This window comes from Empidonax traillii, unplaced genomic scaffold (genome assembly GCF_003031625.1).
Source record: "Empidonax traillii isolate 1590-97213 ecotype Southwest subspecies unplaced genomic scaffold, ASM303162v1 scaffold164:size861626, whole genome shotgun sequence".
In the NCBI taxonomy this organism is placed as follows: Eukaryota; Metazoa; Chordata; class Aves; order Passeriformes; family Tyrannidae; genus Empidonax; species Empidonax traillii.
The window spans coordinates 664,843-680,467 of record NW_020955357.1 but is presented as its reverse complement, the minus strand read 5'-3'; the positions used below and the strand labels follow the sequence as shown (position 1 = coordinate 680,467).

General features: G+C 36.5%; 1 protein-coding gene across 3 annotated transcripts in view; it reads right to left on the bottom strand.

The window, feature by feature from the left end:
- TTC7B (tetratricopeptide repeat domain 7B) overlaps nt 1-15,625 on the bottom strand; it is a 138,674-nt gene that overhangs the window by 23,978 nt on the left and 99,071 nt on the right. For all 3 annotated transcript variants that reach the window (XM_027885326.1, XM_027885324.1, XM_027885325.1), the window contains 2 exons: nt 12,168-12,308; nt 6,127-6,329 (listed from right to left, as the gene is read on the bottom strand). In XM_027885326.1, coding sequence (XP_027741127.1) covers nt 6,127-6,329; nt 12,168-12,308 — 344 coding nt within the window. The remainder of the gene's footprint in view (nt 1-6,126; nt 6,330-12,167; nt 12,309-15,625) is intronic.

Sequence of the window (15,625 nt, the reverse complement as noted above, 5' to 3'; positions counted from 1 at the left end):
CAACTAATTTAAGCCCAGTTGCAGTATTACCTCTTGTAATGGATGACAGCTGAGGACAGCATAGACACGTTGCATCTAAGAGTGGGGGTATTTTCTTGTTGAAAGATCTGCTCCTGTCACAGCTGCTTTAAGCCATTTGGTGTAAATACAGAGCAGTGTGAAAAGAAGGTCTGTTATGAGGCGGGACCTATGCTTACTCAGCCCCCAAATACCACTTTCAGAACAACAGTTCCCAGGGAATCGACACAGACAGTCCTGCCTGAGTAAATAGGAGCTCACTGCTTTGAGTTATAAACAAAATTAGTGCTGTAAATTCCTACAGTCACTTTCTCTTTCTAAAAGAGCAACTAAGTTCTAGTTTAAACTCAAATTTATATCAGTTATTGTTGTCAAAAACTGAACAAAAATAGATCTATTTTAGAAAAGGACTGTAAAATTCAGATAAAGCTTTCAGGAATCAAGAAATTCAACTGATCTTCCTCCAATGATAATTTTTAAGATATGAATCAGTATTAAGTGGTTAAGTGCTGTACTTGAGCTCAACAACTTTAAAAATAAAAGGAGATAACTTTGAAACAAACAGGGGAAAAAAACTTTCTTGTTTTTCACCTTGATTTCCACTTTGTTATACTTCAAAAGCTAATGACTATGCAAGTTGATTTTATGTACTTTTTATTGCACTAAGCACTGATGGTTTTCTGTTGTAAGGCTAAAATGGATAATAATATTTTGAAGACCAAAAAGAATATAGCCTCTGAGTGTCACATGGCAGATGAGGTATTTAAAGTGCATTGAAACGGTCCTTGAATCACTTGAACTCCATGGGTTCCAGGTTAAAATACAAGCAGCATGGCTATTGTTTTCTCAGAGTACAGAATGCAACCACTCGAAACATTTAGATGTGACAGAGGTCAAATCACAGTAAAATACCTTCTGTAAGGAGCAGTGAGTTTTTGGCTGAATATATATTTTGTTTTCTCTATTCTGTGAAATAACCTTGAAGTTTCTGAAAGGCAAAGCCACAGCATTTTACGAACAAATCTAACAAACCCCATAGCTGCTATTTCTCCATTCTTCTTCAACCACCATGTGCATATGGATACACTTAGAGAGCAAGTCAAATGAGCACTGAGATTTGGCATTAGCATTTAGCTCTGTGGTAATCAGTTACAACCCCAACCACCCACAAGAACCAGCATAATGTGCTTAGGACAAACCTATGTGGTCTAAACCAACAATTTTACCATGCAGGGGCCTGACAGTGAAAATCAAATGAGTTAACAAATATTCTCCAGATGACAACACTGCCTCGCTGAAGGAAAAAAGTTAGTTGGGGTAACTGTGTTTAGACTTTCTCTTCTTTAGCTCCCACAACCCCTTCAAACAGGGTCTGAATTCACATTTCTAAAGACTACTCTGTCAGTACAGTTAGATATAAATAATAACATACAGATATAAAGCACACATAGTTAATCTAAGCCTTAAGAGATCTGGCTTAGTTCTGCATAATTATAGGAAACTAACAGATATTTAACAGTGTGGTGTAGGGAATGTAACTCTCTAAGATAATGCTTTTTGAAAACTAATTTCTACATGAGTAATTGGTTAAGTAATTTTTCACTTTCTGTTTTCATTTTCTACTCTTAGAAACTAAGCTACTAATAGCTTAGTAGGATTAAAAGGCAAGTGCTATGATGAATTACTTAATATTCAAAAAATACTACAGTCTTCTGGGATTGCAACAACATACAAATGCTGGATAACCTTTTCATGTCAAAGCTACATTTAGCTAAGAATTTTTCAGCCCGAGAGAGAATACACAGATTTATTTCCTGGACAATGGATTGAAATACTCATTGTCATTTCAGGCATTACTGAATGATAGCCTGTTTCAGGACTTTTTGGACGTCAGCAGTAAGGGCTACTTTCCACAACAGCACTCTGACTGCAGGAGATAAAAGTGTGTTTATTCTTTTTTCACAGGGGAGGAAAACAATGACAAAAGCAGGAAGGCAGCAGTAATGCAGAAATCTGGAGGTGATGATAAAGGGTAGGGAGAATGGAGAAAGTTGTTCAAATAAATCCATTCTGTTCAAAATCAGGCAGGTGACAACCATGTGTATATGACACTGAACTGAAGTGTGAATCATAATTTCAAAATTAAGTAATTAAAAGAAAATTTAAAATTTCATTAGTGTGAGAAAAAAATTATTTGAAATAAAGAACTCAAACCGAAGCATTTCAAACCTTTAGAACACAATTTCACGTCGTTCTTCCTGACTGCACTACACAATCCTTAAAAAGAAGAAAGGACACTGCATTTGTTGAAAGCATTGCTGCTGCACTCTCTGAAGTACACCTAATTAATACTGACATGTTATTGCTTCCCTCTTGACATCTTGTGAACAGTCAGAGCTAGCCAAATAGCAAGCTAGTACAACCTCTGGCTTGGAGAAAATTTCAGTTAGTGACAAACAGTAAAAAATAACACCTGAGAACAAGGCAGATCTTAAAATGAGCATTGCTCAACGGAACAGAGTGAATGACTGTATGGATTTAAACATTAACTGTATGAGGAATAATTCAGTTGCACAAGGAACCAAAGAGAATTTTAACAGCACATCTCTTTAAAAGAACTAGTTTTGTTGTTCAGCTGATTTAATTAATAACCCCCCCAACATTTCAAAAGGGGCAAAAATAGCAGTGAGCATGAACACAAACACACTGCCCCCTGCAGCCAGTTCTCTGTTAAAATAGCTCACGTCTTAGGTAATGCAGAAGTACGACCCAATTAGTTCCATTTCTCAAATTTAGGTAAGCAGAACACAGATAAACAATTTTTCATTTACTTGTGGATCAAGTCACAAGGATTTGGTGTTACACTGTCCTAAGCCTTTCATGAATAAGGCAAAAACCTCCCCTCAAGCCCTCATGTTTATGATTATCATTTTGCTGGCAAATAGATCTCTTTCATCACTCTTAACTGCTCCAATTTTCACACCATTGCCAAGACCTCCTGTTTTACATTTTAATAAATCTCTTGCAACAGGAGTAAATCAGTGAAGACCTTAGAGACAGCAGGAAAATGAGTAAGAACTTGTTTCTTTAGAAAAATGTAATTTTTGAAAAATATAATCTTTAACAGGTGATACCAGCAAATAAGAAGTGACTTCATTCCAATAATACATTAGACTTCTGCAGAGAGCATGTCTTCATGGTCACATAACAGAATGTGGAGTCTGCACGAGAGACAAATGCAAGAGCCTTTATGCAGAAACTCCAAAGCACAGCCCATGCTGCAAATCACAGGAGGAAGCACAACAGTTCTGAAGCCATAAACACAACCTTTCTGGTCTTTATTCACACATTTCTTCAGTAATTTAGATTAATAAGGTTGTTTCTGTGTAGAAAGAGTAGATTATATTCAGGAACAAGTACTTAAAAATACTTATGGCCAAAATGGAAAGTATTAAAGCTTCAAAATTTAATTTTTCATCCCTCTCACCAGAGTTTTGTAACATCATTAAAAGGATGGACTATAAAAGGAGAAAACTTACATATTACCAATATGCCATTGTTGTTAATACAAAATTAAACAAATATTTTGTTTTTTATATAGCTTTTGTTTTTTTCTGGACAACTACAAAGACTATCTCAAACCAAAGATTAGCACCGGAAAATGTTACTGTCAGATGTCACTCACTCTAAAATTTTAATCAGAAGAAAAAAAATCATTCAAAACCAATTGCAGGTTTAACTATTTCCAGTAAATTTACTTGGAAAGGAGGGCCTGTATACATATGCTACATGCTGGAACTTGTGTCATCCTTAAATCTTATTGCCTTTTTGTTGCATTTTATATATAAAGTTATTATGATCTATACTTGTTATTTTCCCCTCTAAAAAGAAATTCATCAGAGCTTATTAAATAAATCGAAGCTCTAAGGTAACTTTTATGTGGAAACAGTAGCATTTTATGTAATTTCCAAGCATTGCTAGAAAGCTGTATCAAATAATTTTAAAATATTAATCACAGAAAATAGTGTTTTTTTACACAGAAGTTTTGTTCATAAACCAACTGTCAGCTTAGAGTTGTGAACACAAATATTAGAAGTTAATGTTTCAGCTGTTTTTATAGAGGCTGGTACCTCCACAGTGCTGTTGCTATAGCTCCTCTGCCACTGAGATCATATTCCTTTATAATGAATAGGTAAAGACACACAAAGTGTTGGGATGTGCAGATATTAATCTATACACACAGGAAAAACTAAACATTGCCAACTTCCTCCTTAAAATACTTTTTCCCATAGTCGAAAGATCAAAAGAACGATACAGGATCTTGTACTTTTTCCCTACATGAAATTACATAGACAAGTATTTCTACAGCATACATCTTTAATTTTGTATTTAAACATCATAAATTTCTCAGAATATACTCAAAACAGTATCTTAGTACAGAAAAGGTCTAGAATAGTAGAGAAAGCTTTTAGAAACAAAATTTAAAATTATAAGAATCCTTGCAAAGGACTGGCCAATCCAGTGAAATGAACAGTTACCTTCCACCTTGGATTCAAACAGGAAAACTCTTAAAAAGGAAACCTTGATTGGAAGCCCAGTAATTTTCATCTGACATGCCTCTTAAGACAGCTAATTTCTCAGTCATTCTGAAGAGTATTGTGTGTTTACACACTATTTATTCAAAGGTGAATTCAGAGGAGGGGCAAAAAGATACCCAGAAAAACATAAGGTTTTATATTCACTGAGTTGCACTGCTTTAGGTTGACTGTCTGCTCCTTCAGAAAAAGGAACCTTTTGGCATTTGTCAGCAGGCTCAAATATTTCAAAATGCTGAAAAGGCGAAACAAAAAATTCTCCCTACGCTGCCTTCCTATCTGATCTTTTGTCTCATATGTTTGCCTCAGGGATGCACAAGAAATTTCTCTGAATAATTCATAAGTACCTAGGCAGAAACCAGCTCTTACTTCTGAACAAAAAGATTTGGTAAGAAGCTGATTTCAGCTGTTATATTCTGCTCTATCTGGAAGAAAACTGGATTAAAAGAGAAAGTAATTTTCCTAACATACTAACCACAGAATATATACACGTATATATTTATATACTATGAAGTATTTAAACAAACATACATTTATGCACCCTTGTACTTAAAGCTACATTCGAGGGCAAGACTGATGCTCTACCTTACAAAAATTCAAGAAACCACACAGCAAGAAGGCAATGAATAAACATGTAGAATGAAGAGATAAGCTCTACTCTCTGCTAGTGTGGCCTCACCTGAAGTCATGTGCGCAATTTTGGATGCCACAGTATAAGAAAGGTATTAAGCTATTAGAGAGTGTCCAAAGGAGGGCAACGAAGATGGTAAGGGGAAGCCGTGTGAGGAGTGGCTGAGCTCACTTGGTCTGTTCAGCCTGGAGGAGACTGAGGGGAGACCTCATTGCATCTACAACTTCCTCCTGAGGGGAAGAGGAGGGGCAGGCACTGATCTCTTCTCTGTGGTGAGCAGTGACAGGACTGAGGGAATGGCCTGAAGCTGTGTCAGCAGTGGTTTACATTGGATATTAGAAAACGGTTCTTCACCTAGACGGTAGTGGGGCACTGAACAGGCTCCCCAGGGAAGCGGTCACAGCACCAAACATGACGGAGTTCAAGAAGCATTTTGTCAGTATTCTCAGTCACATGGTGTGATTCTTGAGGATGGTCCTGTGCAGGGCCAGAAGTTGGACTCAGTGATCCTTGCGGGTCCTTTCCAACTCAGGATATTCTATGATTTTATGAATTTGACTTTTAGTTTGGAATAGCAGAATGACTGGTCTTTCCTCTAGACTACAGTATCTTACCACAAACCATCTTTATTTCCTAATGGCACTGAATATTAGGCAGATGCAAATGATTTCTTTTTCTGTAGTCTCTATTAGGACTGAAATAGTCTTACTGCCAGCAGATCCTTTTTACATCTCAAGAGAATAAATGCCAGAAAAAACTGTTTCCAAAGCATTTTGTTAATAAGAATACAGACCCAAAACTCATAAGCTATGGGTCAAGATTTCACAATAGAGTAACACCAGTTGAGATGACAGGACTTACGAAAGTGGACTCGAGACTTACCAGCCTCTGCATGCTTTTCACGTGGGTAGGACTAATAGATAAGGCCTCTTCATACCAGCGTTTGGCTTCATCAATATTTCCACGAAGTTCAGACACTTGACCTCTCATGTAGAGAACATAGTGGGACATTGGAAAGAGATTAGCTGCTTCCTGGGTACATGCTGTGGCCTCAGCAGGCTTCCCAATCCCTATGTAGACCTCAGCTGTGGAAGGAATGTGAATTAATGATTCCTGCTTCAGCATACCATGACTAGATGTTGTCACTTGTAATCTATTTGTAAATAGTTTCATTCTGAACAAAGGCTATATTCATAAAAAAATTTGCATCTTAAGAGAAATTATTACCTGAATTACTTTAAATTACTCTTTTAGGAAAGTTGTTTTTCTAGATATAAAAGGAGTTATAGCCTCTAAACGGCTTTTTTAAACCCCAGAGTTCTCTTTATAGTTTGTTATTTATAACTTAAGTCTGGGATTTTTTAATTTTAGTTTTATTTTTGAGATGTGAGCATGCCGGTATTCCAGAACTATTTAAAACAGTTGAGTAGCCAGACATACACTTATGCAAATCAGATTGAATATAGGGGGAAAAAAAAGGTTTCATTCAGTAAGCAATTAACAACTAACAACAGAACAAGTATTTGCCTTCAGTAGCTCTTATAACACTGTTAGAACATTCTTCAACACTGCTATTTCACTACCCTGATGGATTATCCTAATCTCTTCCTGAAAGAGTGAGAGAAGAGAGTAAAAAAGAGATCCTAAATGCAAGAAAAAGCTATTAAAAATTCTGAGTTGGGTCATCTTTCCCTTTATGTTGGTATAGATCTAATAAAAATGAAAAATGAAACCTCAAAGTAACTGTATAACTGCATTCTATTGTATCACACTGCACAAGAGTTTTATAGATTAAGGTTTAAATCAAGGTGCTGCATCAAAACAGTAAAGTGATCTATCACTGCCCAAGATATGCCTCTCACTGTCCTGTACAGGCCACCCATCTTGGTTTAAAGTCTCTCAGTTCAGGAATTCACACTGCAGGAGTGCATTTGGGATTATGCTTAAAACTCTGAATGAGACTGATGTTTGAGTGCCTGTAAAGGGGCTTTTTTTCCGAGATAATTGCATCAGACTTGACAATATCTCTAACTAGTCAACTTCACTACAGCAGAGGGTATAACCTGTAACTTACAGGTGATACCTGCTATGAATATTCAAAACTATTTTCATCAAATTGAATTTATAACAATACTAACAAAACATGGATTTTCAGTAGCAGTAGGTTGGTAAGCACAGTTTAAAGTTCTTTCTCATTTTCTATTTTTTTTACCAATTTTTGTAGGACTGCAGGAGTAAATTATTTTCTTCCTCTAAGACCTGATCCTATTGGTGGGACAACAGATCTTTTTCTACCAGAGGAGTATTATTGGAGCATTATTTTGCTTCTCAGTTGACTCGGTGATTTCACAGAACACATTCTACCTAACATAGTGTGTTCATGTGGATGTATTGATTAATGCAGTGTATTTGAAACTACCAAAATGTTTTTTGATGGAAAAAGTCTCATCCACGTGAAGAACTAACACATGAAATTGCAGATCCTGTCACACTTTTTTCCCCTAACCCTAAAAGAACCATCTCACCCAGTCAGAGATGGTACTGTATAACTAAAGAATAGCAAGGCTCTTTCTCCTGGAAGACAGTGAACAGATAAAATTTTGAAATCAAAATCAAAATTTAGGAGGATATAATTTTTCTAGGATTTTACTTTTATTGTTAATAGACTCCAAAGAGCAAGTGGTAGCCTAATTTGTGAGCTGTACATAGAGCAGAAAATGTGAATTTTACTGAGAGGTTTTTTTTAAAAAAAAACCCATACAATATTTTTGAAAAGCTTTGGGTACTTTTACTCTTGAGTGCTTTTTGCAAAGGTACTATGTGAGAAACAACATTTTAGCAAGTACAAAATACACTACATTATTTAAATCCTAACCATTTGAGCTCTACTGGTCTTGCTGTCTCTTCTCCAGCATCACCAGATTAGAAACATAATTTTAAAAGCTGCTTGGTGAAAAGATAAGTTCAGAAAAATATAATTTACACAGGCTATAAAAGGTACTATGTAAAGCTAATTATTAATTAAGCAATTAATAAGATAATTATTAGATAATAATACTCAGAAACTAAAAATTACTTCAGTTGGTGATTATCTGCTAACACAATAATTCTAGACTGAAATATAAGCAGAGATTTTCTACTTTAACAGAATACAGTTGAAATTCTGTATTCCTTGAGAAGAAACAATTATGGTAATAATAGCTTTTAACACTAGGCTGCAATACTGCTTAAAAATTCATCTTCTGTTAATGTAAGAGATACTATAGCTTGCTGTCCTGCTTATGAACTGCAGCAGAGAAATTTGAGTTATTAACACACCTTCCTGAAAGTATTAAATTTAAACAAAATAATTCTTCACTGTTTAAAGTTATTAAAGAGTTACTTTAAAAACAAGTTCTTTCCTCTACCAGAAATTGTGCCACCCCAACAGAATATACAGCAGGCTTTTTGAAAAATGTGCATGAATGAATGACTAGAAAACGGAAGTTCTAGCTCAGTGTTAAGCATCAAAGTTCATACAGGAAATTTCTGAATACAAAGGAGAGCTGTTCGTTCTGAGTTAATGACTTCAAACTGAATAAAAATGTTAAGAACTAACACGACAAATTCAAACAAATCAGTTGTGGAAAACTGGCAAGTGCCAGCAGACTTTGTAGGAACATTTCAGAGAGGAGCAGCCATTTGAAAAGAAATCAGGTGCCAATCTGATGTGCTCTTTCCAGTGTCTCCACCCAGGGAATGCCAAGAATGCCTTCTGGCCCAAACACTTCCAACGCTGACATTTGCATTCTACTGAGGAGTCAATCTATTTTCCAATCAAGCAGCATAGCAATAATGAGTTCAGTCTTGATGCATTTCTAAAAGGACTATCATGGCCATTGATCACTTAGGGACAGGTCTGGTTTTTAACAGTGAGCTACTGAAGAACGGACTAATTGCAAAAGTCACTTAGTTTCACATTTAAAATAAGCCTGAGTTTCCACCTTTATATGATACGTCCAAAATGAAAGGCTGAAACAGTCCATTAATAAAAACAAGATGAAAAATTAAAAGCCAGTTACCACATACAAAATCAACTTCTCTGCACTGAATGCCATGCTCATTCACAGTAATGACAGCTGAAAGGACGCTGTATATGTATCCATAAGAACAAGCATTTCTCTATTTTTTTACACCATCTGTATCAGTTTGGGTAAATATCTTTGTCATGGGTTTATGTGGCCGAGTTTTGATAGTGGGAGGGGCCATAGGGTGGCTTCTGTTAGAAGCTTCTAGAAGCTTCTATTGTCCCCTGTAGCCCGAAGTGAAGACCATGATGAAGCGAGTGTCCCCCTGCAGCCCATGGAGCACCAGCGGGGGGCAGAGATTTGACTGTACCCCATGGGAAACAGCTGACTGCAAAACCCCTACCCCCTGTTCCCCTGCACTGCTGGAGGGGGAGGAGGGAGAACATGCAAGGAAGAAGGGGTGGGGGGAAGGTGTTTTAAGACTGTTTTATTTCTCACTCTTTAAGTTTTAAATTTAAGTTCTATACCTATGTTGAGACTGTTTTGCCCATCAGTAAGTGACTTCTCCTGGCCCTTATCTCTACTCATGAATTGCTCAGCTGTTTCTTTTTTCTCCTCTCCTCTGTGGAATTACGGAGGGAGGGTGATGTGGCAGCTTTTAGTGGGTGTTTGAAATCCGGCCAGGGTCAAACCACTACAATCTTCCACTAAGTTTTGCATGTATTGGAACTTATTTACATAACTTTTCAATGTCTCTATAATCTTACAGGAAGAATAATTCTTAATTTTTGTATTTTAAGATTTAAAGCTTATTAAAGATTTTTTCTCCCCCACTAAGAAGCAAAACCCTGCACAACCATATGAGGAGTCAAACAGTTAAATGTGGCACGAGTCTCAAAAAGGAAGCAATTTCCCAATTGTAAATCTTCACTTTTATTTAAAGAATATGTGCTGTGAGGTGTTAAGTAATTTGTAAAGTAATTTTATCACTGTTTTCTATGCAAGTAATCTATATATACACTGATGAAGACACCTTCCAGAATATCTGTTTTGTATTGCGCTTCTGGAAAAAACTTTATTTTCAATGTTCCTACAGTAAAGAGCCTTTCTTGAGGCTCGGCACATTTACTGCAGCAGGACAAGCAGCTTACCTAAAGCAGCATACTCAAAGACTCTGAAACACAGCACAAATCACCAACAGAAGTACCAAGAACAGGATCATTTCAAAAAGAAAGCAAGCAGATTTCAGGTTGCAGAATCTTCTCTGAAGGTAGACAGCAGCTCTCCTTAATATCTTGGGGTTTTTTTGTTTTCATTGCTCCCCATACACAAACAGCCAGAGCACTCTTCATGCTCTGTTGTGTCCTTCTACTGGATCTTTAGTACCTCAGCTCATTGTCCAACCCAGCTCTCTCCTACTTCCCACCCATGCTTCCTGCTGTGCTAGGAATCAAGAACATGGCCTACAGACCACGTTTGCCAAGGTAGGGACTTTTAAGAGTGAAAAGTGGCCTGTGTAGTGGATTGCAGCAGCCAACTGCCAACGTGTATGCAGATCTGATTAAGCTGTGAACTAAAAAGGAATCAGAAAAGTGTGTCCAGACCCCTCCTCTGTGGGCAATACAGTAGCAGTCACTTGCATGAATTGGAAAATCAGCAACAGGACATGACCAACAAAAACTAAAAAAAGCCAAACAGAAAACAAGCAGTTCAATAAACTGCCAAGGAAGGCTGAGTATCATCAGCATTACAGATGCTAAGAGTTGCTGTGGATGGCTACCTGTGACAGTTTATAAATATATAAAATCAATGATGCCATGATGCAGGGCGGGAGACTACACTATGCCCTGTTGGACCCTACGTTGTTCTAATCCCTGTTGTTTTCGAGGAGCCTTTCCACCCCCAAATGAGATCACTGTTATTAATCACTGTAATTGCTCTTTCTTTCCAATCTTCTGGGCTTTTCCTCTAAACCACTAAACCATTAATAACTGGGAGTCATTGCCCTGCAATGACTTTCACACAATAAAACCGTTAATGCAAAATAGGTAAATTAAAATGCTAAGAAATAAGGGACAGTTTTGTTAAATATAAACATGAAGGGGAAAAAAAAAGTATCAGTGAAAAATGCTCTGAGAGCAGACCAAATCAGAACAATTGCTGGCTGATTTCTAAATTACGCCTTTCTGATGCAAGTATCATTAAAAACAATTGCAAGTTATAAATTCTATCCGTGTAAAAATACACTGGATCGTCATTTTCTGGTTAAAATTTTATGTAACTGTCACTTGTGATATTGCATTTAGCTTGAGGCTTGGAGCAGCATAACAATGGTAAATCTACTCAAGATGACTCCACATTTAGACAAACAATCATGGGTATCTTACATTAATGAAGTCAGAAGGAAGAGAACTGAACGAGAGCTCATTATCACAGCTTCAAGGGATAGGTTGCTCAACTACTACTGTTTTTTTCCCCACATATGTAGACTTATTTATTTTCAATTATAAAGATTTGTAGTTACAGGAACTCCATTCAATAATCTTACAAACATCTTTTTCCATTCAACGGAATCAGGACACCTAAATTTATAAATACTAAGATACTCTAGGTACTTCAGAAACTAAATTCTTCAAGGATAAGGGAGAGAGTGTTGCTTTTGTTTTACAGAAGATATGACTCCACTGATAAGAACTGCATTCTAAAAGCACTGCCTTATCTTTTATAAACTGACTTACATACAGAACAACTCTACTGTGCTTTATATTTCTTGGCTTGCTTCAGTGCCACACATTAAAAAAAAATTTGATCTGATAAGTGATAATAGATTCTGAATTAAAATAACAGATTTCTGTAAGTCCTTAGGCTAGCAAGAAAGGGGAGGGCAAAGAAAAATAAATTTTACTTTCATAATACCTGCATGAAGCCATATTTGAGCCAGAGTCATCCAAGGATGCAGGGGACCTTGTTTAGGGGCACTGCTTTGCAGAGATGAAGCAACCTCAGACAATGCTTGCTCCACTCTGGAAGCTGCTATTGATGTGGCATGGACTGAACCTGCAGAAGTAATAAAAGAAAATTTACCATCATAGAAAGAACAAAGGACATATATGTTGCATAAAACATTTAACAGTAACCCTTTTCATAAGAGGCTTTACCCCAAATTCCTCATATTTAATTTACATTTACCATTTTGGAGAAGTTTTTTTAAATGTCAGGTTAATTTTCCTTCTTACTAAAGCTTTTACATTGGTCTGAAAAACTATATAAAAAACACACTGAATGTTCGTAACTATAGCTAATGCTTTTTTGGGTTGCTACTGTGAATATTCTCTATTAAACTTGACACTTCTTTTCTAGCAAAGTACAATCCAAAAAAGGTTTGTGATGGTATCGTACACTATAGTCTTCAGGTTGCTGCATGCACTTTGATGTTAGTATTTGCTATGTCTTTCCATAGAGTGCAATTAGAGGATTATTTTAAGACTGATAAAAGAATAAAAAAAAAAGAGGACTAAAATACACGTGACGATCACAACATACCCCCTCACAAATGCACAATTAAACTGCATTGAATGTAAAACTTATCAAGAAGTCTGAGCTAAAATGCCTTGAGGCAAAAAAGTCCCTTGCTTAAAGAACATTCCCAAGGCATACTAGGGATAAAAGCTGCCATGACTAGAGAATACCTAATGGCAATTGTACTTTTGGTAGCCAGTTACTGTCAGCATATCTAGCAATGATTGTTTTTTAAATCAAGAACATGAATATTTTAAGTGACACTCCTTCTTGTCATCTAAGTCTCAGTGTATTTCTAACTGTTCTATAATTACAAATTACAAAATCTCAGACTCACTAGGCCTGATTAATAAATATTGACAGTAAAATATTCTGCAGATACAATGGCAGATAGTACAAAAGAAAGAACTGATTCTTGTAAAAGCTGAACTGCACCCCAAAAGTTTGTCCTCATCACTCTAAGTTAAGAAATAAAACCTTTATGCTCAATATAATGAGAATTTTAACAAAAAGAGATCTGCCACATAAAACTTACATTCTTAAGTGTGACAAGATAAACTAGAAAACCAGAAAGCATGAGAAAGTCCTAGTACACAGATTAGGAGGAAGTTTGTCTGAAAGTGTGCATCATATTTCCTTTAAGTGACATAAACAAGGGAAAAGCAGCACATGACATAATTAGCATTTCATATCATTATGAAAGGAATTGCCCAGAAGATCTGAAACAGCATCTGGCAGTGGAGCTTGGTCTCCTTTACTGAGTGGCTGATGAAACAACTCAAACTCCAGCATTCACAGCAGAAAATTCACCACAGTTTTTGTGTATTTTAAGACTTGACTTCTGAAGAAATAAAAATGTCTACGTAAGAAGCACATGGAGTGTATTCCAAGAAAAATACTAGCAAGGGTATCATAAATAAGCACGGGTCATCAGCAACCCTTTTTTTGTCTGACAGCCATTTCTGTAAATACACCTTACTGCAGACTGTCACTCCTTACCCTTCAGGGGACTAACAGTAAAGAGGCTTCTTGCCTCTCTAGAACAATTTGTAAAGAAAAGGTGCAATTCATTGACATAAAGGAGATTATCTAATCCCTTCTGAAAAGCAAGTATGCAATTTAGTATTAAAAAGGGTCTATACTTTCTATTATTTAAAGCAAGGACTCTGATATGAAATTACTTGTGGCCTGGCTAGCAGCCAAAAATGTGCTACAAGATTTTAAGCTTCTAGTAATTAAATAAAAAGTACATATGGTAATATATTATTAAAACATTTTGTACATCAATTTATTAATTAAAAAAAACCCCTATACTGTGATAAAATTCTTATGAGTTTCAGTGCCACCTATATTAAAATTAAAACAGAGTGGATACTAAGTGCTTCCTACCCTGGATTTTATACTAAGTGACACCAAAAAAAAAAAAAAAAAAAAAAAAAAAAAAAAAAAAAAAAAAAAAAAAAAAAAAAAAAAAAAAAAAAAAAAAAAAAAAAAAAAAAAAAAAAAAAAAAAAAAAAAAAAAAAAAAAAAAAAAAAAAAAAAAAAAAAAAAAAAAAAAAAAAAAAAAAAAAAAAAAAAAAGGGAAAAAAACTTAAAATAACTTCATAGAAAATATTTTTTTTTAAGTGGTATTATTCAAATTGTTTATATTTCCTGCTTAGGAAAGAGGTAACCCTTAATATATTGCAGCAATTAGTTGTCTGAGGAAAATATACACATATACACAGCCAGGCAGAAAGGGACTTGGGAGTTTGGATCGAAAGGAAGCTGAACATGAGCCAGCAGTGTGTCCAGGTGGCCAAGAAGGCCAATGGCATCCTGGTCTGTACAGGAGTAGTGTGGCCAGCAGGAGCAGGGAATTGATCCTTCCCCTAGTGAGGCCACACCTTGAGTATTGTGTTCAGCTCTGGGCCCCTCAGTTCAGGAAGGATATTGAGGTGCTGGAGCGGGTCCAGAGAAGAGCAACGAGGCTGGTGAAGGGACTTGAGCACAAGTCCTATGAGGAGAGGCTGAGGGAGCTGGGGTTGTTTAGTCTGGAGAGGAGGAGGCTCAGGGGTGACCTCATCACTCTCTACAACTACCTGAAAGAAGGTTGTAGCCAGGTGGAGGTCGGTCTCTTCTCCCAGGCAGCTATCAGTAAGACAAGAGGGCATGGTCTCAAGCTCTGCCAGGGGAGGTTTAGGTTGGATATTAGGAAGAAATTCTTTACAGAGAGGGTAATCAGGCATTGGAATGGGCTGCCCAGAGAGGTGGTGGATTCTCCGTCCCTGGAGGTATTTAGGATGAGACTGGATGTGGCACTGAGTGCCATGGTCTAGTAACTGTGGTGGTAGTGGATCAAGGGTTGGACTTGATGATCTCAGAGGTCCTTTCCAACCCATCTGATTCTATGATTCTAAGTCTTCTAGACCTTTAGAAACTCAGGCTGTAGATTATTCAATATAATCAACTAAATTTAAACAATATTGCAAACAAGTGGATTCTTGGGGTTCAAGTTTGAAGATCAGTGTTAAGCAGCATACAAAGAAACTTGGTGCAAACTTTTGCGAGGCTGTTTGGGAATTCCAGCCCTTGAAATCCTTCACACTTCAGCCTTATTTAAAATGTAGTGAACTTAAGGATGTCGCAAACCAGCAAAGACGATTGATAATTGTACTTTTTTGTTTGTTTGTTTTGTGTCTTTAATAATCCTCCTTGCATTGGTGAAGAGAGATAGCAAGGACAGGGCTACAGTTTCCAAAAGGAGGGCTAACTTCTAGTACAGCCTTGCATATCTAATCAGCACAGCCACTCCATACTTTATCATACATTTACATATTTGCTATAGCCTTTTTTCTTTTTTTTTCCTTTTTTTT